This window comes from Gallinula chloropus (assembly GCF_964237585.1).
Source record: "Gallinula chloropus genome assembly, chromosome: 16".
Classification (NCBI taxonomy): domain Eukaryota; kingdom Metazoa; phylum Chordata; class Aves; order Gruiformes; family Rallidae; genus Gallinula; species Gallinula chloropus.
In genome coordinates, this window is record NC_140101.1 from 12437786 (window position 1) to 12461850 (window position 24065).

General features: G+C 46.0%; 1 protein-coding gene across 1 annotated transcript; it reads left to right on the plus strand.

The window, feature by feature from the left end:
• Positions 1-642: 642 nt before the first annotated feature.
• On the plus strand, positions 643-23708 carry FAM83C (family with sequence similarity 83 member C; the record flags this gene model as incomplete). Its single annotated transcript, XM_084271620.1, has 4 exons — positions 643-1313; positions 8387-8554; positions 12208-12332; positions 22784-23708. The coding sequence occupies exons 1-4, from the start codon at positions 759-761 to the stop codon at positions 23706-23708; spliced, it is 1773 nt and encodes a 590-aa protein (XP_084127746.1). The 5' UTR covers positions 643-758.
• Between the last annotated feature and the right edge of the window lie 357 nt (positions 23709-24065).

Below are 24065 nucleotides of genomic sequence, written 5' to 3' on the forward strand. Positions count from 1 at the left end.
TCCCGTCCTTGAAGGATTTCCAGGAGATGCTGGAAGGCCACACAGGCTATTGCTCTTGTAGCCTGTGGGATGTAGGGCCATGAGCTGTGCTGAGGTTCTTGCTGCACTTCATACAAACACCATGACCCTGTGCTATTGAAAAGGTGGTGCTTTGGGGTCTCTGCTGAGGGCCTGCCTGGCAGAGTCCGGGCTCCCAAGAAATGCTAAGGAGCAACATTAACTAGTGCTTGGGGATGAACCAGCTCCCTGGCCGAGACTGATCTGGGATATTTGTATTTCATTATAACTGACACCAAGGAGCATGTTTGATTTGGAACAAATTTCAAGCAGGAACAAGTTTTGGCATCTGCATTTCCACTGTGAGCACAGTGAGGGACAAAACAGGTTAGAGCCTGCTTGGCCAAGGGTGGGGACCTTGCAGTAGGGAAGGGGAGGGCAGTACATGAATCAGTTACAAGGAAAGGGAAGGAGCAGCTCCAAGAGCTGGTTGTCCTCCCCTGGCAAAAAGAATACTCTAAGCACTGAGTATCAGGTGTGTGAGGAAGCCAAGCCAGTGAGCTGAGGAAAGCCAGCTCCTCCCCCAGAGTGGGAGGCTGTACCTGGTGATTAACTCCCAAGGCAGGAGTGAAGCTCCTGTTGAGTCCTGAAGAAACCTGTTGGGAGGAGCTCAGGAGTGCAAGCGGGCCAGCAAAGACCTGGAGTGGGACAGAGGACTAATCCAGCTGGAGAGGCACGTCTTAGCATCAACCGCTCCAGTCATGTTCAACTACCTAGCAGTAGAGGTGAGACCCCCGTTCCATCGCAGCTATGGGGGCCAGCAAGGAGCATCTGGGCCCCTGAAGAGTCGCTTAGAGCAGCTGAAGAAGTCATGGTGGAGGGAGCCCACCCCACTGGTGCTCCAGCACAGCGAAACAGCCAGGCTTGCTATAGATGCCTTTCTTGAGCAGGGGGAACGTGGCTACCTGAATGCCATCACTGAGGAACGAGAGCTGCCTTTTCTTTCCACTCTGGACATGGAATATATGAGCCATCAGAGAAACCAAAGCTTTCCAGATCCTGGCGCGATGAAAGACAAGGAAGCTGACCTTGGAGATGCAGACGCCGGAGACAGGTCCTCCCTCAACTCTGAACTAACGTCTGGCACCTACTTTCCACTCATGTCTGACGTACACCCTCCAGAGCTGGAGCTGGGGTGGCCAGGGACACCATTCCTCACCATCTCTGGCCAGACTCAAGCCACTGTGATTTTCCAAAGAAACAAATCCAACAGCATTAAGGATTTGCTCCGGTCTCTGATCAGCCGGGCGCGGACGGTATGTATAGAGCTGCGTCCCTCCAGTGGGGTCTCCGGCCACAGCACCTGAGTCCTGGTTGCTGGTCCCGTGGCTGCACACCACAAGCTCTTGCTGCTCTCTAGTTGTCGGGCACGATGTGATTGCTTTCTCCCTAGCAGATCTGTAACTGTTCCTGCTCCTTTCCTTCCCTGTCATTTCTTTCAACCCCCCAGGATTTCATGTCACACAGGCGGGGCCCTCCAAGGCATTCTGTCTGTATCTGTGGGTACGCAGAGCGGTCCCAGACCCTGGAGCGGGTGAGTGGCAGGGTGTGTGGTGTTCATGCAGAGCTGATCTCAGCCTGTGAGCGTGCACTGCCCAGCCCTTCTGCCAGGGAGTCTGAACAGCCAGGGCTTTTCCCGACAAGAGGATGCCGCTGGTGAGTCGCTGTGGGATAACGTAGGAGCTGAGTAAACCTGTGGGACTGAGAAATCCCTGCCTGTGGTTTGAAGTAGGTTAGGATACATCATCATATCTTCTAGACTTGATGTCCGTGCCTCTCGAAGGGCAAGTAAGATCAGCCTGTTTCACCCCATCACACAGTTTCTGCTCAGCAGAGATTGTCAGCCCTCAGATGTAACAAAACCTGGGAGGCGATCCCAATTCTACCTGAGTTTACTCACTAAATCATGTTCCTTCTTGTTCCTCTTTACTTTGCCACCATACTGTGTCCTGAAGCAGCAGCTCAGACAACAGTACCTTGGACACATTTTCAGCTTTTATCTTTGACCTCATTATGGTTCTTTTCATCTGTTCCCTGTTGATTCTATTCCGTAGCGTTTCATTTCGATAGTGTGGTGATACTGAGTAAGCTTTTAGTGCAAGGTTCACTTTTAACCAGTCAGCAGTTTCTCTTATCACTCCAGGAGTTCCTTGTTTAACTTTACAGTGACTCTTTAAACTCAGTACTTCCTAGTGCAGAAAGTGGGGGATGAAGGATTTTTAAACCTGGGCTTCATCTCTGTCAGGAACACAATGTGTTTCCAGCGGGGCTGAGCTGAAGCATTCCCTTCTATCCCCATCTGCAGTGTGGAGCAAAGGAACTGGTGGTGTCCCCAGCAGATGAAGCTGGGGCCATGCAGCAGCTCAGGTTGCTGCGCAGCTTCGTAACATCACCACTGAAATTCCTGTGCGATGGGAGGTAAATGGGGATCTCTTTTCCTTCTGTATAGAAGGCCACTTCACAGTGCAAGCTCCGGCTCGGTGTAAGCAGCTACTCCTCGGTGAAAGCTGCCATTGCTCAATGCCTGAACTTCTGTTGCACCTTTATAGGCAAATACAGGAAGTTTTGTCCAGGAAGTAAGTGGGGGAAAAAGAAAAGGTTTGTTTGTCCTTGCAGACAGCTGATTTATGATATCTTAAATGATCTGCAAAGTCCCGTGACACTTTACTGCATCCTTCTCAGCAGTGGGGATCAAGATGTAGTCATGGCAGAGTGCACAAAGTAAATGACTTCTGAGACATGTCCCCTGGTCACTTAGCACGTGTCCCGGATCTCTGACGATATCATGATCTTTTAAACCACATGAAAAACATCTTGCTGCTTTCTCAGTTCACAGGAACTTCTCTGTTGCTGCAGGCAGGTTGCCCGGTCAGTAGGTGCTTTATTGTACTTGAGGTGCATTTTGAGCTCTCTACGTTTTTTGCTTGGCTTGGAAAAGCACTGACAATCTTCAGCCCTTTACATTCGAGCTGGGATTTTCACAGAGGCCTTTTGACTGCTGCATGAAACATGAGAACGCGTTTTCAACCATCTTACTGGGTTATTACTAGTGTTTTACTGGCTTCTAGGTTACCAGCTCTGACCAGTGCTTCCCATGATTAACTTTATGATTGATGGCAGTTCCAGCTCATTCACAACCCCAATTACATGTCTTTAAGTAGTTACTGAGTCATTTTGCTCATCAAACCTTCCAAAAGGATGTAACTTGTATGTCTTAATAACAAAAGAGCAACAAAAGGTAAAAACATCTTTAGCATTAAATTCCAGCAGCAACTGGGTGAAGAACCACTTCCTTTTCTGCTTTTCAACTGCTGTTTCTGCAGTTCAAGTATTTTCTTCACTGGACTTTCAGCTCCTGTTATCTATCTCTGCTTTAGAGTGTTTCGCCTTCTGAGCGCTTACAGCTAACAGAGAAGGGGGATACTGTGCTGGTGGGACATGGGAAAGGTGTGGAGACCCCCTAAGTGCTTCTTCTGGATCCCGTAGACAGGGAGGCGTGTGTCTGGAAATGTTGTTTGCTGTTTTCTCCTGTACAGTCATACACAACAACATCAGCTGACATCTTTTGCAACAGCGCATTTGTACTGACAAATCAGCAGAAAGGGCCTTGGCTTTGCTGGTACCTTCTGCTGGTGTGGTTTGTCTTTCCACTTTGCTGCATTTAACCAGCTGGCTTTGAAGATGTATTTCCAGATTTGAGCTTTTCTCTTCGCAGACATAAGGAGATGCGGCACAGCCACACCTTAGCCTGCATTTGATAATGCTATTACAGTTCTTCTTTCATTGGATGAGCTCCAGTCTATTTTGAACTGTCCATGCTTTTTCTTTCATTCCTCTCATACAATTCTGATGCTGGCTGGGTGTCTGTGTTTATGTGTGGTGGTGGAAGGGTCCCCGATGGTCCCCCAGAGAAGCAGTGCATCGCTTCAAATGGCAACGCTACGGTAATGACCCAAACCACACTGCTATTGGCAAATACCAGTAAAACCAGCCGTGCTGGTTAGGAACCAGACAGATGGCAAACCCCAGTGGGGTGCTGGTGAGTGCTATAATTCCCAAAGTGATGACTGCAGTAAGTGCTGAATTGTGAGTTTTACAGAAGTGGATTTAGAAACATCATGATTTAACCCTACAATGGCAAGGTGTGAAATTTCTAGAGCCTGTGGGGCAGCAATATACTGACCTGCCAAGGCTGTGCCATGTACTTGGAGGCCATCATCAGTGTGGTAAAGGACAGGGATGCTCTCAGCCTTGCAGCTCCTGACACTGAAACTGAGGGGCTGGAGGCACTGGACATCTGTTGCTTATGTTTGTAAGGCCAGATTGACTGACATGCCCAAGGGCTTTAAAGGTGAAACACAGGTTGTTGGGAGCATGAAATGGAGATGGTACTGACCACTGTGCTATAGAGCTGTTGGAAATTATCTTTGAGGCTTTAGATCTCACTTTTGTGACAACATGTTCTCAGAAGGCTTTAAGGCAAAGAGTTACCAGGGTCGTCTTCCCCCAAAATGTCTTGGCTTTGAGGTTGAGCTGATGTTATTATATGAGCTGCCTGCTTTGTTTACCAAATCTGAACAGTCCTTAGAGTTGTCTGGTGGCACCCACGCTAAGAATGAGCAGCCCCACCATGGGCACTGGCCCTGCCAAAGCCTTGCGTGGTGGAGAAGCCAAACCTCCCCTGTGCCCACTGCAATGCCCCTTGCTGCAAACTGCAGTGCCCAGGGGGCTGCCAGCCTTCTCACCTGACATCGGCTGTGGGTGCTTGCCAGCACCATCAGGAGCAACCCTACCCAAATCCCTCCTGTGAAGGGATCTCATGTGAGGGGGCTGTGATTAGATCCATAGCCTGCTCCAGCTGCTGATGCCAAGGGAAGACCCGCTTTGGAAAACATGAGTCTGACTATCACACAGGGCTCCACCCAGCTTGCACAAACTGGCGTCCTGCTGCCTGGGGCACTTGCTCCTGCGCTGGGGCCAGAGCCCTGCTGTGATGCTGGCAGGAGGTGCAGGTCTGCCTGGCAGCCAGCTGCATCCAGCCCAGGGCACTGGGTGCCATGGGTGACTCTGTGCCGCATGCTGCCATGCACAGCCGTGCTACTGCCTGCTCAGTCCCATCCCTCTCACAGAGAGCACTGCAGCAACACACTGCCATTCTGGGCTAAGCAATAGCCCTGGACTATGTCAAAGCCTGTGAGCAGTGGTAAAGAAACCAGGATGGTATGGACCTTCTGTGCACACCAGGTACAAGCAGTGCCTCTAAGCATGTGGGGTCTGGGGACAAAGGAGCATCAGTCTCTCCTGACTCCATCATAGTGACTTCCAAGACTAGTTTAGATAGTCTCCAGGGCCAAAGCCTGTCTCATCTAAGCTTGAGAAGAGCTGAAATATTGTGAGGCAAGTGTGGCTGAGAGGGACTTGCCTGAGGCCTTTCACAAGGTTTGTACTATAGTTTTTTTCTTGGTGCTTCATCATTATGATGGGTGGCCCTTCAAAGTCATTTGGCTAAATTGCCCTTGGTCTGTGGCTGAAAGCCAGCATGTGAAGATGTGGTGAAGTCCTGCTTTTTTCTGTGGGTCTCAGTGGTACTTACTGCTGATAGTCCAGCAGCAACACCAGCTTGGGAAGCTGAAGATGCTTCTCACTGCTTTCAGAGCTCTTCTAGGGCTGACTCTCTGTCCTGCCAGATGTGTGCATTTCAGGATGGCAGAAGAGTTTGTCAGAGCCTCATACAGCTTCTGGGAAGACACTGATGAGGGCTACAAAAGATGTGCCCTCTGGAGCCAGGGCTCTGAAGCCTGTATCTCCCAGGGCCAGGGTGAGAGGGTGGAGATGCGGTTTTGTCCTGAAGAGTAGGAATGACATTTTAGCTCTTGATGAGGCAGGTGCCTTGTGTCCTACATGGAGGCTTGGGATAGCAGCCTCCAGGAAGTTTCTTCCCCAAACCCTGATGTGGTGGGCTGTTCCTGGGGTCGTCTGCAAGATGTCGAGAACCAATGACAGTGTCTAAGGCATTGTCTCAGAGATGGTGCTTGGGGACAAATCAGATAGAGCTGAGAAATCTTGTCCATCTGCAAAAGGGATAAATCCCCACGAGAGCAGGGAGAAACCTTGCAGCATTGCTGCCCTCCTCTGCCATGGCTCTGGTGCAAAGGGTCTCTCCCCGATGTGTGCAGGCAGAGTGTGACTGGGAGGAGCCAACCTGGCTCTGCCTGCACACACCATGGAGAGACCCTCTGTGCTGGGCCGGAGAGCATGGGGAAAGCAGTGGGGCCCAGCTCTGCCCATGGCCGCTGCCTCCACTCAGCCATGAGTATGAGCCTGGAAAGAGGCAGTTTATTAATGAAAACAAAGCAGAAGAGCAGTGGGTGATCTTGGGCCAGCAAGCCAGTCTAGAGCACAGAACCTGTCCCCACATCCAAGGACAGGAGCTGCTCTACTCTCCTCTAAAAATATTCTAGGTCAGACCTGTGAACATGATTCAGCCTGTTCTTATTTAAAGCTCGAACCACTGCTCATGTAAAGGCCAACCTCCTTGCTGTCCTTATTGTTTAAGTCTTTGTTTGAAGAGGAGTAGCTGGGCAGAAGCACCAAAGGAAAGCTCACCCTGTATGGCCTGCTCCATAGGGCGATCAGGACTATGGAGAACGGTATCCATGGCCAATAATACTTGCAGAGGAGGTGTTTGAAAACAGGATTCCCACCTCCTCACAGAGTGCGTGATGAGCAGCAGAACACATTCTGTCACACATTTTGCATGCCAGCATAGTGCACGGCACAAACACTGAGTAGCAGGAGACAGTAGGCTGTTGATTTAGTCCAAAACTCGTTGGGTTTTGGGTCATCTATATTTGGGCATCCTTTATGAGGTGCAGACAGTCAGTTATGCACCAGTTACTTTGTTTACAGCTAAGACATGGTAAAGGCTGTTACTCATGTACTTGCTCAGCAGTTCCATTGTTTTTTTTAGCCTTTGAGATGAAGCTGGCCTGTTGGTAAATCCTTCACCACGTTACCTTTGTCAGGGTGTTGCCTTCGATACGAGTTCTCAGTGTTAAGTGTTAATGGATCAAGGTTTAAGTCACCAGGTTGCTCTGCAAGCACCCTCAGGTGAAGTACGTCAGGCCTGACAAACCATCCAGCTCAGCAAAGTGCTCTTGTGCCTGTCCCTTCCTTCTTCAAGATGTCCTCTTGGTTTCTGTCACTAATGGTGATGGCCAACAGATCCCAGCAATCCCTTCCTGATCCAAATAACAGCCACCTTGATGCTGTCTGCTGGCAGTCTCACTCCATGAGGAGCAGTGGAACAGCTTCTCCACTCGCATCTTAATTTATGTGTGGCTGATTTCCCTTCTTCTGGTTGCAGGTCATGGTGTACTTTGAATTTTATACTTCTCGGTCAACTCACTTTTATTAGGTACTTGTCATGCCCTACCTTCCATTTTGTGTGTTTTCCTTTCAGTTTTTGGAAAATTCATGTAGCCAAGATGGTCTGCTGCCTCCTATCCAGTCTCCACAGTGGGATGGGTTGCCATGGCCTTCTTCAATCTCATCTTTTAAAAGAACTAGCAGTTCCCTTTAAAATTATTTTCCTTTGTAAAATCTCTCCTTTGGAGACCTTATATTGCAAGTCTTCAGTTTACTGAGATGGATTTTCTTGAGGTGTTATTTTTAATGTTAGTGTTCTTCCTCCTTCCTACTGTTAGGTTTCGTAACACTAACATGTTGGGCTGTGTTAGCAGGAGCGATGCCAGCAGGGAAAGGGAAGGGATCCTTCCCACACATGTTATGCCACAATTTTGTCTGGTTGCCCCTAAGACATGATCTTGGAACAAGGGCATGTACATACTTGACCAAGATACCTTCTCCCTTACCTGGTGGTGTGTCTCTCCTGAAAAAGAATGCTGCTGCTTTATATGATGCTAGACATCTGTGGAGCCACTCATACAGACTGAGTAATGCTCTTGCTCAGGCTCAGCTCTTCCGTTCATGTGCTGTGTTTCTGGCACCGTTGCTGAAGGCAGCACATGGTTGTTGCCTCAGTGATACTCAGAGTTTGTGTGCCTGCATTACCCTGTCAGCCATTCCTGTGAATGGCAGGTGAGATGGGAGGCAGCTGGGTGGGGAATGGCTGTAGTTCTGCCATGGTGGTGTAAGGGATGTTAAACACAGAGGACCAGAAGCAATCTCTACTCACGTGGACACAGAGACTCAGTAACTCAGAAGGGCTGAATACTTAATTCACAGTTTAAAGCACAACTCATTGTGCATGAGATTTCAAGTGTCTTTTGTTTCCCCTCCCCTCTACCCCCTCTTTTCTCCTGGCTAGGTGATAGCAGTTGTGATGGATTTGTTTACAGACATGGAGATACTGTGTGACCTGCTGGAGGCCTCAAGCAGACGGCATGTCCCTGTCTACCTGATCCTGGATGAAGAGTACTTGAAGCATTTTGTGGAAATGTGCAATAAAATGGGTCTTACTCAGGACAACTTCTCAGTAAGTTCAGTCATGCACTTCTTATGATAAATATGTGTCAGCAAGATGAACTTGCAGACTCAGAAATGCACTCCAGTGTCTTGCTGCTCCCCATATCACCTCTCCAGCTACCACCAGGCCATGGAAATTGGAGGGGGTTTGTTGTAATTTGTCAGTGCTGCAAGACCAGCAGTCCTGGCTGTGCTCCCTCTCTGAGCACACAGGATTCCTTGGAGGACTGATTCTCTGAAACCCATTTCATAGGTTTTCCCTTCGTCTTTGTGGGGAACACTTGGAAGTTACCCAGTTAGCTCAAAACCATGCTTAACTAAAAAACAGGCTAAGGAAAAGGCAAAAATCAAGTTTTACAGCATTCAAAATAGATGCAGTTACAAATGTCTTAATTTCCCCTCATTTTTAACTTACCTACACAAAACTTAGAGAAGGTTCCTCCTTCCCCTGTGTTGGTGATGCTCTGCCCTGTTCTCCTCACAAGACAGACCCATTTCACCCTGCCTCTGGTGATGGCAGCTGCTAGGGAAACTGCTTCATGCTGGAGCATGTTTGTGTGGATAAATAACTGCGTCACTGAAGTCACCTGGTGAATCCAGATGAATTCCCTCTCTCCATAATTTGTTATTTGCTTCTTATCCAAGAGCCTGGCCATTGGTTTTAATTAAAATTAGAATAGCTTTATATCCTTGGAGATGGATGTTAAACTTGATGTCATGTCTTGTGCTTGACTGGCTAATTACCACTTGCCTTCCCCGTTGGGTGACTCATGGGCAGGCCTCAGTGTGACTGACGTGCCTCTGAGGCTGATGCATCTCAAGCAATACATTAACATACGTGCTTGATATTCACATCCAAGTGGAATGAGTGTACATATTTTATTCCTGCCTCTGACTTGCAGCAGGATGTGATGTTAAATCTCCATTTGGGATAATTAGCGACAATTTGGGGTTTCATGGGGAATTTGGGGCAATTGCCCCTCCAGCATTTTCCTTCTGAGAGCGTTGTGTGAGTCTGCTGGTGCCAAACCCTGGTGCTGAACATCAGCGAATCCCGCTGTGGTGCAGCAAGCACAGCCAGTGGTCGCAGCAGAAGACTTCACTGCTGGGTTTTTCCAAGTGTCTGTCTGCTGATTTTAAAATTACTGGCTACACTGAGCGAGAGTGACACCTGGCAGTCTGGGTTGCCTGCAAGACTGGGGGATTCTCATCTCATTTGGACAATTCAAAGCCTGGATTGCTAAGAGGATGGAAAAAATGAGCCAGATATCAGAAAGTCACTCAGCCTTGGGAAGGATAGAGGGAGTGAAGAAATACTGTGGCAAAAAATCTATAGGATATCCTTTACTTGAAGTGGTTTTAACTTCCCAGGAAGGGGGAGAAGCAGCTTCTCCCAGCAAGAACTAGTATTATTAAAACCTCAGCAATAGAAGAAAAAAAAAAATGAATATCCTTGGGTTGACTTGCAACCAAATTAGGTGAGCACCTCCCCAGACATGCAGCATATCTTGTTCTATATCAGCAACTTGTGGTGGCATTTCAGAGTATCACAGGTTAATGCAAGATGGCAGGGAACCTCAGGAAGTCATCAAGTCCAAACTCCTGCTCAAAGCAAGGTCACCCGTGGGGTCAGTCTTGAAATACCAGACCTTACCTGTTCTACTCTTGAAAATGTCCACACATGGAGACTGCACAGCCTCTCTGCTCCAAAGTATATTTATCCTTATAGGGGAAAAGTTTCTCCCTTCTCATAGGTAACAGATGAGTACATGTTCTGGGACACAAGAAGGCAGCAAATGAAAGCCACAATACAAAGACTGAGAAGACTCAGCTCTGTCCCTGCTAAAAGTTTCTGTGAACTCCAGAGAAGACTGGACAAGTACTTGGAGAAGGTCCAGAGGGGTTTCCACTAAGACAAACCACAAAAAATCCCCTGAGCAGAAACCAGTCATCAGCAATATTAGGGAGCAGCATCATAAATGATTGCCTTCTTCCTGCTCTTCCCACCTGTCATTGCCCACTGTAAGACAAAGACTGTTGCGCCAGCTGGACCCTGGTCTGGAGAAGATTTGCTGCTGTTACGAAGCCTTGAAGGCAGGGAGAGTTCCTCAGCGTGCTGTGAGGCCAAGCCTTGCCCACCCTGCTGCAAGGAGCTCCCCAGCAATGTTTCCATGAAGCCCACCTCCTGCCTACGGGGGCTCTGACGGAAGATGAGAGCCATCTGGAATGGAGTCACCTGCCACAGGGTGATTGCCTCCTGCTCCTCACCCTCAAGGCACAACTTCCGCACCATGTACCCCACGTGAGGCCAGAGACTGGGCGAGCTGGTCCCTGACTGTGGCCTGGGGAGCCCACACATGCCTAACCTGCCTAGGAGGGGAGGATGGGGAGAAATGGGGTACAGGAGGGGAGAATGGGGAGAAATGGGGAACAGCTGGACACCCAGCCACAGTGTTGACAAATCACAAGGATTCATGCCTGGGTTTTGTCTGCAGCACTGGCTGTAACAAACTGCTGTGTCTGGCTGGACTGAAATATGGTGGAGAGGAGGCTGCTATCTCCTCCCAGAGAACCACCAGCCCTGGGCACCACCGAGGCAAAATGGCCCCAGCAGCGTGTGCAGCCTGTGCCAGCCACCAAGGGCCTTCATCTCTTGGGGGGTTGATGCTGGGCAGGGATGAGCTGCCCACAAAGGGATGTGCCTGGCACAACGCTGGTAGTGACAGCTCATGATAGCTCCTGGTGTGCCAAAGCCATTCAGAGGTGGTGGGGGAGCTGGCCTGCAGGGGATGATCTGGCAGGCCAGTGCAGGTGCAGCCTTAGGGATGCCTATTTACACACTAGATGATTTGTTTGGCACTGTATCATACAGACCAGGCCAGTAACTGTTTATAGTGACTGTTCTCCTCTTCTGCCTTCCCCAGGTGAGGTCCAAGTAACTTTCATTACAGGCAGAGCCCTCACCTTCCCAAAAGGCTCCTTATGGATACTAAGAGCTTTCTTTCCCTTTTTGCACTGGGTAGTCAGTTTTACAGGGCAGAATTGTATCAGAGGAGTTCCTCGCAGTCTCTAAAACCGATGAGGATCAGGCCTGTTTCACCTGAGTGCAGCAGCTGAAAGTTTTAATATAATTTCTAAATATATTGAAAAAAAGAGTTCTTAAAATGGAGACATACTTTTCTGTAAATCTTTTTTATTGGGTGATAGTTTGGTTTGAAGAAGTGTGTCACTATATAAAATCAGAACAGCACATTGGATTGATTAGAAACTGGCTACTTTTTACAGGTCAAAATTTAGTTTAGATGCAGAGCCTTTAACTAGTCCAGTTAGTTGAATATTATATATTAATCTGAAAGAAATTGTATAGTCTTATATATTTCAGAAAGGATCCATAGGCTCATAGAATTCTCCAGTCTTTTTTCCAAACCAGCATTTTTACCCATGTGCAGCTTGTTACTATTTGCTGGTATTTTCTTCTCACAGAAGCAGACAGCATGACAAAATATTTGGTATGTAGAGGCTGAGAAATATTTAATGCCTTGCTAGATTCAAGCTCAGGGAGCAAAGCTCCTGCTTGAGGGAGTGCATCAATGATACATAAGGGACCGTTTCAGTTTAGTTCAATCCACGTCCCCTCACCAGCCCTACTTGCTTTGGTTTCAGAATATGCGCATAAGATGTCTGAGTGGAGACACGTACTACAGCAAAGCAGGCAAGAAGTTTGCAGGCCAGAATCTGGAGAAGTTTATCCTGATTGATTGTGACCAAGTTCTTGCTGGTACATACAGGTAAGAAAAAGTAGTGACTACTGTGATAAAGGCTGGTGACACTGAGAAAATCACCAGTTACCAACATACTGAATAATGTAGCTCTGTGTGTGTGTGTCTGTGATACAGTTTTTTCCTCTTCTTTTTCCCCTTATGTCAGGTTTCATTTTGGTGCTTTATCTTCTACTCCATCCTTTTGCTCTTACCTTGCTGTTTAACTTTCAGAGAACATTAACTTCTTGTCTCCCAACATTGGCACTCCCTGGACAAATCTGTCTATGAGTAAAGCTTCATTTCTTAAAAATGTAGAAAATGTTCCCCCAGTAAATGCTCCACCTAGACCAGATTTTGTGTCTAGATGATGCTATTTGAGGAGAGCAGCCCATACCTGTGGTCCGTCCCCCTTGTCCTCCCACAGCATGTGCAATCATTGTGTCCATCACTACTTATCCCCTGCAGTACCTGTTCTGTATCATCCATGGATTTTCCCTCCCTCATTGTCTGTTCTAAACCAACCTCCTAATAATTCCATGCAGTGCTGCAGATTGGTAGGATTGCTGTCCTACACTCAGCTAAGCCACCGCTGACCCTTTTCTTACCCAAAGCGAAGGCCTTTTCAGTCTCTCTTAACAGCAGCTGCTGCACCTCTCAGTCGTTTTAGCTACCTTTCTTTGCACTCTCTCCAATCTCACTGTGTCCTTCTTGAGATCCAAAGACCAGAACTGCATGTAGTTCCCAAGATATGGCTGCACCAAGGTGTTACAGAGGGTCAAAATGATGTCCTCTGCTCTGTTGTTATCACCCTTATTGACAACAGCCAACTTTAATTGATATTTTTTAGCTACCATTGCACACTGTGGTGATGATTTCAGAGGATTGCTGACAATGACTCTGAGCACCTTCCTGAACTGTTCCAGGCTCAGCATCATACAGGCCTGATACAGATCATTCTTCCCTGTGTGTACACTGTGTTTTCCTACACTAAAGTTCACCTGCCGTGTATTTGTCCAATCGCTCAATTCTGCAAGGTCCTTCTGAATTTCCTCATTTTCTGTGTGGTATCCAATCACCTGAAGGAATTGAGCATCCTTTGCAGACCTGGGGTTTTCACTGCATCCCTCTACACCTGAGGTAACCCACAGGATGAAACCAGTCCCAGCACCAGTCTCTGGGGCCTTGCTGCTGACTCTTACCCATGCTAAAAAAGGACCATTAAGCCCTACCCTTTGCATCCTATGCTTTCACCAGCTCTCAATACATAACGTTTCCTCCATGCCCATGGCAACTTAGTTTCTTAAAAGGCTTGGGTGCAGAACCTTGGCATAGACTGAAAACCCAAAACCATGGAGTTGACCATCCCCTTTATCCGTATGCTCACTGGCTCCCTCACCAAACTCCCGCAGTCTGGGAGGCAGGGCTTGCCTTCACAGTAGCCCTGTTGACCTTTTTTGAAGAGGCTGTACTTCTCCATGCCATCAGTAATCTTGTTACTCACAGTACACTCTGTATTTTTACACAGCTACTTGTCTTGAAATTGAATATCCATGTTCTGCATTTATTTAGGTTGTTCTTTCCCACTACAGAGTTAAAACTGTGTTGTAAGCATTATTGCAAATGGGCTTTTCCTCTTCTACCTCTGGAACTGAAGCTTATGTATCATTCCAGACCACATCCAGAATAGCATCTTTTCTTGTGGGTCAAACAATTTGGACTAGCTAATTCTGGCAAGTAATCATTTAATGCTTCCAGAAAGTTTTTCTCCACAGTTCCTACCAGAGAAGCATTGACCTAGTGAATATATGAATGGATGAAATCTCCCACTACTTGTGCCTATGCTAATTTTGCAGCCTCTGTCATCTCAGTTAACATTGTCTGATCACCATCACTGTTCAATAGTATTGTTCTTATACTAATTTTTTAATAGTAGGCTGAATTTTCCATTTACAGATCCTTCCCAAAGTCTTTTCATACTGTTGCACATCACATTACCCTTCAGAAACAGTACAACTCCCCAGGACAGATTGTTCTGATATCTCTGCAAATTTCGTGCCCTGGCAATACATTATTCTTCTTCCACCAGGTCTGCTTGAGCACTGCTCTGCCAAAAACACTCCCACAGGAGAAAATCAGGAATTCTGCTAGTGGGTATACTGCAGCCAGTAGATATTTACATTACTCCCCCTTTAGATGGGAAAGCTGGATTCAAAGGGTGAGAATAGCTACTGAGTGAAGCCAAAGATCCAGAGTGGATCCAGGGGCACTGTGGGTTGATACAGAAAAGATGGTAAGAATGTTCTTAGCCAGTGGCAGTTTTTGCATTTCAACAGTATTGTATGCATGAACCTGAGGTTTCATAACGCTGGGGTTATATGTTATATGTGCTTCTTTATCCTCAATTTGCCATAGGAGACTTTTGCCCACCATGGATGGCCTCCATGATACCCTCTGGCAATGGGTTACACTTTAATTTACATTTCGTGAGAAGAAGTGATCCAATATATTTATATTAGACCTACTGCTAGATAATTATATTTGATGTCCCCAAATCACCATAACTGGGCACAGTAAATCACTGTTTCCTCTTTACTTTCTTGACTGTATCTGCGAGTATCCTCCTCAGTGAAAATCCCTCATGTGAATCATCTCTTATCCAGCTGAAGTATTCTTGGCTGTTCAATCAGGAGAACTTCCAGACCTTTAATCATAATGTCTATCTTCTGTGAGAGGAACTGAGCAGAACTGCAGGAAGCGCTCAAGATATCCCCACCCAGTACACTTTAGCACTGTAGTTTAGCACTGACTCCTCTCTTTTTCTCTGTCCCTGTTCTGGCAGTTCCTAGGCTGCTGTTGGCCTTTTTGTCTGGCACTAAATACTAGTTCATTTTTTTACCTGTCCAAGGGAACCCAGACCTCTTTCCTAATATCTGAGAACCCATCAAAATACAGAGACCTTCAGGGGTTTTGTAAGAGTTTGAATTTATTAATATTGAATGTTGTCATTTTGACGCTCGCCCGGTGCCATAAAATCCTCTTGCAGCTCCTGAATATCCCGTTTTCTTTTCTCACCCACAGTAATCTTGTCATGAGCTCTGACATGGACTGTTGCAATCATTTCCCAAGACTTTTCTGAATATGTTGAACAGCAGTGATCCCAGCACAAAGCTTATGGGATTCTAGTGGGTTAACAAAAACTATTGTTAGTGCTTGTATTCCATCTTTAATCATCTGTTACTCCTCAGAAACACCTTCCTTTTTACTCCATGGTCACCTAATTTTTCTAATTTCCTTGCTGAATGACCATGCCAAATTCTCTTTGAAGATTCAAGTACCCAACATCAAGCAGATCCTGTGCATCTGTGTGCTTGCTGCCTCCTTCAAAGAACTGCAAGAGGCTTTTGAGGCATGGCTTCCTTCCACAAAAATATGCTGAGTCTTCAGCATTATGATTATAGTTATTTATGCATCTAATCATTTTGCTCTCTATTTGCTTCTACCAGTTTGTTCAGTATGGAAATAAGACTGGCTGGTTTGTAGTTTTCCAGGAGCTCTTTAAAAGGTTTACATTCACTATTTTCCATTCCTCTCTGACTATGCTCAGTTTTAAATGATAGGTTATTCACTGGTTAATAATTGGAAAATTGCTGACTTCCAATATTTGAAGGCTGTTTACTTAAATATTTTCCTTTAATATGCCTTTTAACTATGGTGACTTTTTGGATGTTTTAAAATGTCTTTATTTTGAAAGGTACATTTTCTCTGAGACTCTAATATAGCATCTTTAAACAATCTTCATGCTGCCTCAAGCATTTAACCTTTTTGGGTACTCTTTTAAATTTCTTTTTAATAGCATTCCTTACTTTCTCTTTCAAGTTAAGTATTACTGTTGTGGATTATTTTGGTCCTGAAAGAATATTTGATACGGGTATGTCATGGTTATTTTTTTCTGAGTGTCCTTTCCAAAGAAAGTTTCTGAAATGGTAATGTTATTTCTCCTTTTGTTGGTTTTCTGGTTAGCTTCTCCAAAAAGCAGTCATTTATAGTATCTAAAGTGCAGCTTCTGCAACTCTTCTAGTAATGGCCCCTGTTCAACATGGCTATAACCAGATTTCCCTTCATTCCTCTGCTTTTAGTCTCTCCACGCTTCCTTGGCATAGCATATTTACCATCAGCACTCTGTTCAGAAAGTTCACAGTACAGCCCTAATTCTATGTTTTTCCTATTTGGGAGTAGAATTTTAACCCAACAGGAATATATTTAATTTGTTGATGTATCATTTACTTACAGAACTTCTTTTATTTTTTTTAAATGTAATGTGCCACTGCCCCAGTCCTTTCTTTACAATTTATACCCTTATAGTTATACTCTTCCTTGACCTTCTTCTATCCAGTTAGTTTCAGAGATACCTCCTGTGTCAGAGTCATCATTTTGGCTCAGGTATTTCACAACATCTCTGTTTCTTTAGCTCATAAATTTTTTGTATCCATGTAATCATTTGTATCTGACCCAGTCATTCTTCAGCATGTGCATTTCTAAACACAGTTTAATTTGTTCAGATGTCCTTCGTTGATCCTAGTTTCTTATGTGTCATTGATTTCCATCCTGTTCTTATATCAGAATACAGTTTTCTTGATTCTCTTCTGAAGGTAAAGTGTGGCATCTCAAACTGTGTGGCTTTCCACACATCACAGCTTTGCTCCAGATTCCAGCTTAAAGCCTCCCTGTATCTTCTGCATTATATTGTCCAGCAGCCAGGCTTCATTTAGGTTACAGACATTGACCAGTGGCTTCTCTGTAGTGCTCCATAACTTGGATCCAAATATCTCTATTATCCTTCATTCCACTGAGCAACTCACTCATCATCCTTTGCCATCATCCTGCCCAAGTACTGAACTGTAGAGGACTTACATCAGTGCGCTGTCTGTCTCCTATGGATCCTGCCCCTGTTTAGTACCTTCCATGCAGCTTGGTTTGTACAACCTGGCAACAGTTACCACACTGACCATCAGGTAGTTGTCTCTTTTCCAGACTCAACATCTGTTCTTCAGAGGATTCAAGTTGAGTGAGATGATTATGCATGCCTTGTAGGCCACCATGTAGCTCATACACCCTGAGGATGTTTGCTTTTTTCCCCAGCACTGTGACACTACAGATGCATGTTCTCCTTAAGACATACTCTAATCCCAGAGCTGCTGCCTGCGCATTCTCCAGCCTGTGTTTGTGCACCTGATGGTGAATGCCTGGAATGAATTGTCTTGGAATATTTTCCTGTTGAACTGCATGCATTTTTTCAGACTGTTTCTCAAACTCCTATCTGTGCAGTCCCTCTCCATTGGTTATGATTTGTGAATTCAGTGAGGGTACACTCTTCCATCATTTAGGCTGTTCATGAAGGTAATGGATAGCACCAGAGACAAGATGTTAGATCCCTCTAAAGTTTCAATACATCTTTCTACCTTGACAGTAAATCCAGGTATCTAGTGTCTCTGCATCTAGTGTCGCTGCGTCCAATTAGGATTCCTGTTTAGGATCTTGAACAGGAAAATTAGAGTAAACATTTGCCAGGTCAGGAGTAAAGAGGTGGTATTGTCAGCCTGAAAGGGAGTTATGTGTCTGAGTTCCCTTAGAGAAGATGAAATTTCCCAGCTCAAAATGGAAGATGGACAAAGTATGGGTCTGTGTCCTGCCACTGGCATGGAGAGGAAGGAGCTCATTGTTCACTCTATTGTAGTGAAACTCAAGCTTAATTGGGTTGAAGCTGACAGGACAACTGAAACTGAAAAATTAGAGGAGAAAGTTGAGAGGATTACCAAAGCTCTACACCTGGCTTCAGTACACAGAGAGAAAAAGCTAAGTACATAAGTGTTTGGCAATGGATTTGAAGCTGAAGGAGGCTTGGAATTTCTTTAAAAGAAAGGTGCTCACATCCATGTCCCAAGCAAGAGGAAAGAGCTTTCAAGAGCGAGCTCCAGATCTAACTTGATGAACAGTCACCTCAGGAAAAGGTTTATAATTAAGCAAAAGTGAGTGCTTAAGGAATGGAAAGCATAGTATATCAGCAAGGAAACCCCAGGCTGATGTGTAGAGCCATCAAGTGAGCATTGCCAGAAGATAAAGTCTAAATAGCCTTGCAGAGAACACCAAGCAAAGAGGAGGAAGTCCTCAGGTGTATAAATAAAGAATAAATCCAGAAGAAAGAGACAAGACATGCTGCTGCAAGGGTGAATAAGAAATGAGAGATAACTGAGATGGAGCGCCCAAATTAACTGAATTCATTGCACCGTTTTTAATTAAAAGGAAGATGAAAAATGAGGAGTGGAAATTATTTCAAGTGCATTAGAAGCAAGATTAAACAGCTTACTGCAATAAAGTCAGATTCTTGTCACCCTATCAAAGAAAATGTCACTTGAAGTCAAAGCTCTGGTAATGAGCCTTATGTCGTATCTCCATTTAGCCATGTGCAGAAGTGATCCACAGGAGCTCGTGCTGGCATACTAAAAGCATGTGTTTGACAGCCAAAGTGCCAGAAGAGCATTGAAAATGAGTAAAAGAACTACTGAAAGAAGCAAAAAGCCTCCTGTGGCAAACTGGTACCTCATCAGTTGGAAAGAGCTGAAGCAGGGGAGCTGAGCTGCGGTCGCCTGTACAGTGCAGCTGTTGCATCCCGAGGCCGTTACAATTTTACAGAGGAGAGTGTGGGGAACTCATCCTGTTCTCAGAGTCACTGCTGGGACTCGGATTTCGGGTGCTCTTGCCACTCAACCTCGACCCAAGCCACAGCCGCAGGGCAGAGGATGGCAGGGCGGGCAGGTGATGCCCACCTCCTGAGAGATGAAGTTTCAACTCCATCTCCTGGCCAAAGGCTGAGCTGCACGTGTTCTGCAGCCTTCCTGCTCCAGGATTGTCTGAAAAAGCAAGGCAGGGAAGGGATCCTGTCCTACGGCCAGCCTTTCCCAGACTCCTGCAGGTTGTACCCCAGGGTGATTGAGAACGTGGTATGGGATCCCTCCCTGCAGCGGTTTATTGCGAATCTCCCCACTTTTAGAAACTCATGTGATGCTACAACATTTCACAGTGGCCTGCAGCAAGGAGTTCCACAGCTTTCCTGTGCATTGTGCTGTCTGTATTGAATCTGTAACCAGTTAACAATTCAATGCTTCATTTTTGTACCAGAATAGTACCAGAATGACCACTGTCCAGCTACTTCCTCCACACCATTCATGGAGGAAAAGACCTTCATCAGTTTGTAGTGATGGGAATAGCCATAGCTGGCAAGGCCACATTGTTCTATCACAGAAACCTGTAGTATTGTAAGGAGGAGGGCTGTGCCACCCAGGGGGTTTGGGGGATTTCTTACCATCCCGTCATGATTTGATCCACATGGGAAGCTGGGACACAGTGATGCTTGGACCAGGGAAAGAGCTGTAGGAAGCATCAGTGGCAAGGACACTCATAAGACCGTGGCAGTGTACTGCTGTATCTGGGGCTGCTCCTCTTACAGGGGATGAGAGGAGATGGATGGGTGTATGTGTCCCATGCATTTCTGGAAGGAGGCAGTACTTGCGTCAGAGGGCAGAAGGCAGAAATAATTTCACTCAGGGAGGGAAGGAAAACCTAAGCAAGGTCTGTTGTGATCTTGCATCCCTCACACCATCCCTCTGGTGTGAGGGATGCAAGCTTGCCTCTCCAGTGGAGAGTGTGCCCGGCCCTCTGACTGCATTTATGGTTTGAGGGGTTCAAATGGACACGTGTAAGTGTGAGGGGAGTAGTTCCTGCGCTGGGATATGGTTCAGCACTGTGCAGTGCAGACCCAGCACTCCTGTGGAGACAGGTAATAGCTGTAAGCACATGGACACAAGTGCCTGTGGGAGCCAGGCAGTGCCCCTGGGACAGACGCCTTTGACACTGTCAATACACAAAATCTCCCCTGTCTGCACTCCTGGATTTCTTCAAAGAACTCTCACAGCTTCGTGAGAGAGATCTTTTCTTTACAGAAGCTGCTTTTCCTATTGTATCATGCTTACCTATAAGGCCCTTAATTGTGTTCTTTAGAAGAGTCTCTACTAATTTGTGCTGTGTGGTTACCAGACTTAATCATCTGGAACATTACAAAAAATTGTATCACATTAGCAGCCTTCCACTCTTGTGATAACAAAGGCACTTTCAAGTGAGAGATAACACATCCTGGTTAGCAGCTGAGCTATTTCATCCTTCTATTCCTTTGGGGTGATGTTACCTGGTCCTGCCAATTTGTTACTACCTGCTCTGTTGATAAGTTTTCTAATCTCTTCTACAGCGATATGAGGATGAGACTGATCCTCCCTCATGTTCTGTATAAAGGGCAGGGATCATCCCAAGCTCCTGTACAATAAACACTGATGCAGAGGAATTATCAGAGCATTCCTCTTACACACAGATCATGTACTAGCCCCACAGACACCTGAATATTATTTCTTATGCCTTTTGCAATGTGTGACCTAACTTTTTCTAAAGATGGATTTTGCTGGTCTCAGTAGCTTCTCTTCTGTCCTTTAGCTGTCCCAGCTGTTTTCTGGTTTGTGGGGGCTTGGGAAGGTTTTGTTTGTTGGTTTGTTGGTCTCTGTGTGAAGCTGTATGAATTTGCTTTGAACCTCCAGTACAGTATTTCTAAATACTCTTCATGCCATCTGCAACATTTTTTTCCTCTTTCACCAATTCTTCATTCTTACTTAATTAACCTGTTTTGATGTTAAGCAGAAGAGTATTGAACTTTTCATCTTCTGTTGCTCTTTGGCAGGTGTGTATGCTGAGTGTAAGTATACTACTTTCTTCAAAACAACATTATGACCCATAACAACTGCATACTGCTCAGGAACAAGCCAAGAGCTAGTTTTCCTACTAAAAGTTCCCAAATGGCTATCTCATGAAGTAAACATTGGTGAGGTCCCAAAATACAGTGCCAGTATCTTGTCCTGAAATGACATTTACTTGAGAATAATTGGAATCTCCCATTACAATTGCTGTAGTTTCTGTGATTTCATCCTGCCCTTGTCAAAGTCAGAGTCTTCCTTTAGCAGCTGATAACACAGCCCCAAACTGATACTTTCATCTGGGAAGGTTCTGATTTATTTAACACAATTAGCCTGCTAATCTGGTTTGACTATAGCAAGAATAAAAGAAACAGCTGATGACTGGGATGACCAGGAGTCTGGGAAGCTTACTCTATAAGAGGAGCTTCCCTGTTTAATCTAGGAAAATGAAGATTGGGAGGAGAAATGTGGTTACTATTTGTAGATATGTGAGGGGAGAGCTAATTAAGTTACAGTGTTGGCACAAACAAGAGGTGGGGTTAAACAAATATGGAAAATATGCAGAGTGGCAATTAGTGAGAGTTTTTACCTAGCTGGGGCAAAATGTAATTCATTTTAAGGTGGAACATCAGCTCCCTGAAAAGATCCCAGCACACTGTGCTGCAAGAGTGGGGACTGGGCTTGGGAAGCAAAGGACTCGTGAACTTCCAACACCATGTAGCTCTTAACTGGACGGCAAGGAAAAGATAGAAAGAGTCTAGAGTTCTCACAGCAATACTTACAGAAAGCATCAGGAGCCTTCCTGTCCTGAGGTACTCCTGTGGGGCTCTGGAGACCTCTGCTCCTCAAGAGAGAGCCGAAGATCTGCATTCCTCACTCTCCCGGCTGCCTTGCGAGTCCACATTGCAGTGTAAGGCTGTGAGAATGTAGCTCCTGCTAAGGCAAGGGAGGAGAGCAGGAGAGCAGGAGAGCCTTGACATCCCCCAAACAGCCTCCTTGCCCTCTGTGGAAGGCGTGCAGCACACTATGCTAGCCCAGCACCAAGCTAGAAAGTCTGTGATACAAGGTGGGCAGAAGGAGCCCTTCAGTGGCCCAGGCTTCCTATCTCACCGTCCCGTAGCCACACCATCTCCAGCCAGCTGGAGGTCTCCTTGCCACCACCTGCTTGATACAAACCACCAGCACCACAGAACCCCCTTGCATGGACTGACTAGCCTGCCCTCAGCTAGCTGGTACTCTCCCGGGCACAGATGGGGTGGGGAGTAGGGCACGATGGTTCCTTGCTTACAGGCAGAGAGCATTGGCAAGAGGAAGCTGGAGAGGAAAGTGCCTGAAACATGCTGCTGTGCTTTGTAGGTAGGGAGGGACCAATTGCTGCTCTACATCCTTCACAAAGCTAGGGAAAGCTGGCTGATATTTCTGGTTCATTGTGTATATTTTCATGCAGTTCATTACATCACTGAGCTGAAATGAAATGACCGTTTTAGGGTTGTTCTTTCCTAATTACATAACGAGTACATTAATTCCTACAAGTAATCTCAGACTTGCAGAGTCCAGGGACAGTTTTAATGACATAGATTGGGTATCAAAACATCACTTGCATGTTAAAATCAATGCTGGGTAACCTGGCACTCTGTGAACTAAAGTAACATATAGGTTTGGGGGTTTTTTTTATTATTTTTTCAGTTTCACCTGGCTTTGCAGCCAAGTCCACACCAGCCTGGTGACCCACTTCCGTGGCCAGATTGTTGCAGAGTTTGACAAGGAGTTCCGGTACCTGTATGCAGAGTCCAGAGCAGTGACCAGCTTCTGTGTGCCAGATCCTGAAGCATGCCCCTCTTCTCAGAATCCCTCACAAGTTGCCAACTGCTTTTTAAAACCGATACAGGCCTATGATGCTGAAACCTCGAGCCCCTCCAGCAGCCTTTCCAACATAAGCATCAGAAGCATAAAAATGTCTCCCTTTCTGAAAAACCAGGAAAAGCAAGATTCAAGCTCGGATTCTGGTAATAAGAAGGGGAAGGAAGACACATCACTGAAGCCCACTGGCCCTAAGCAGCAAGGAGAACCACCAGACTCACTGAACAGTCCTCCAAATAAATCCACCCCAGCCTTGTATCACAAATCAAATCTCCTGACAGCGAGGACGTTCTTACAGCCGGAGCCTTCCCCTGCCCTGAGCTCCAACAAAGCCAGTTGTCAAGAGGACGATCAGGCTAACAGCAGCCACTGCTCCCCACTAACACAGGAGCAGACGTTGCAGTCCCTTTCGGAGGGTGCCAGTAGCAATGGGACAAGCATGAAGCAGAAAGGGCCTGCTGCTACCTCCAGGGAACCGACAGCAGAAAATGATGACACTTTTCATGGGATGGAAAAAAGACAGATCTTTGGACAAGGAAAACTGGACATGCTATCCCCATACAGCCAGTTAAAGCGAGATAAAAAGCCTGCAGTACCTTGCTATGATAAACTCCCTGAGGACATGCTCATGGAGAAGAACAGCACGTATGGGGCTGAGAAAAGACTGACTCTTGGGCACAGCAAGCTGGATCTGATCACCAAGTACAACAAGTTAAAATCTAAACACATACACAGTCGGTTTGAACTCTGACCTGGGCCTTGAGGTGTCCTATGGTCTAACTTTCAAGTGGTTGTTTTTCCCCACCAATCATCATCTCTGGGGCTTGAAATCAAAATACGGGTGGCAAATTAGTTTTGTTCCTATTAAAATCTGTCTGTGCTATTTCTAACATATGCAGGTGCCTGATTTAGATGAGATTAACGAGCACAGTTCAAATTTTCAATTACAAGTTCATGGCAGGAAAGAGAAAATGATGTAAACATGATCCACACTTGTGCATTCTTTTTACATGTTTGGGAAAGAAGCATTCCCAAAAAACTTACAGCAAAAGCATTGCTGGGGCTAGAAACTGCTTAGCCACTGAAGTGAACCCAGGTTCTCCTGGTA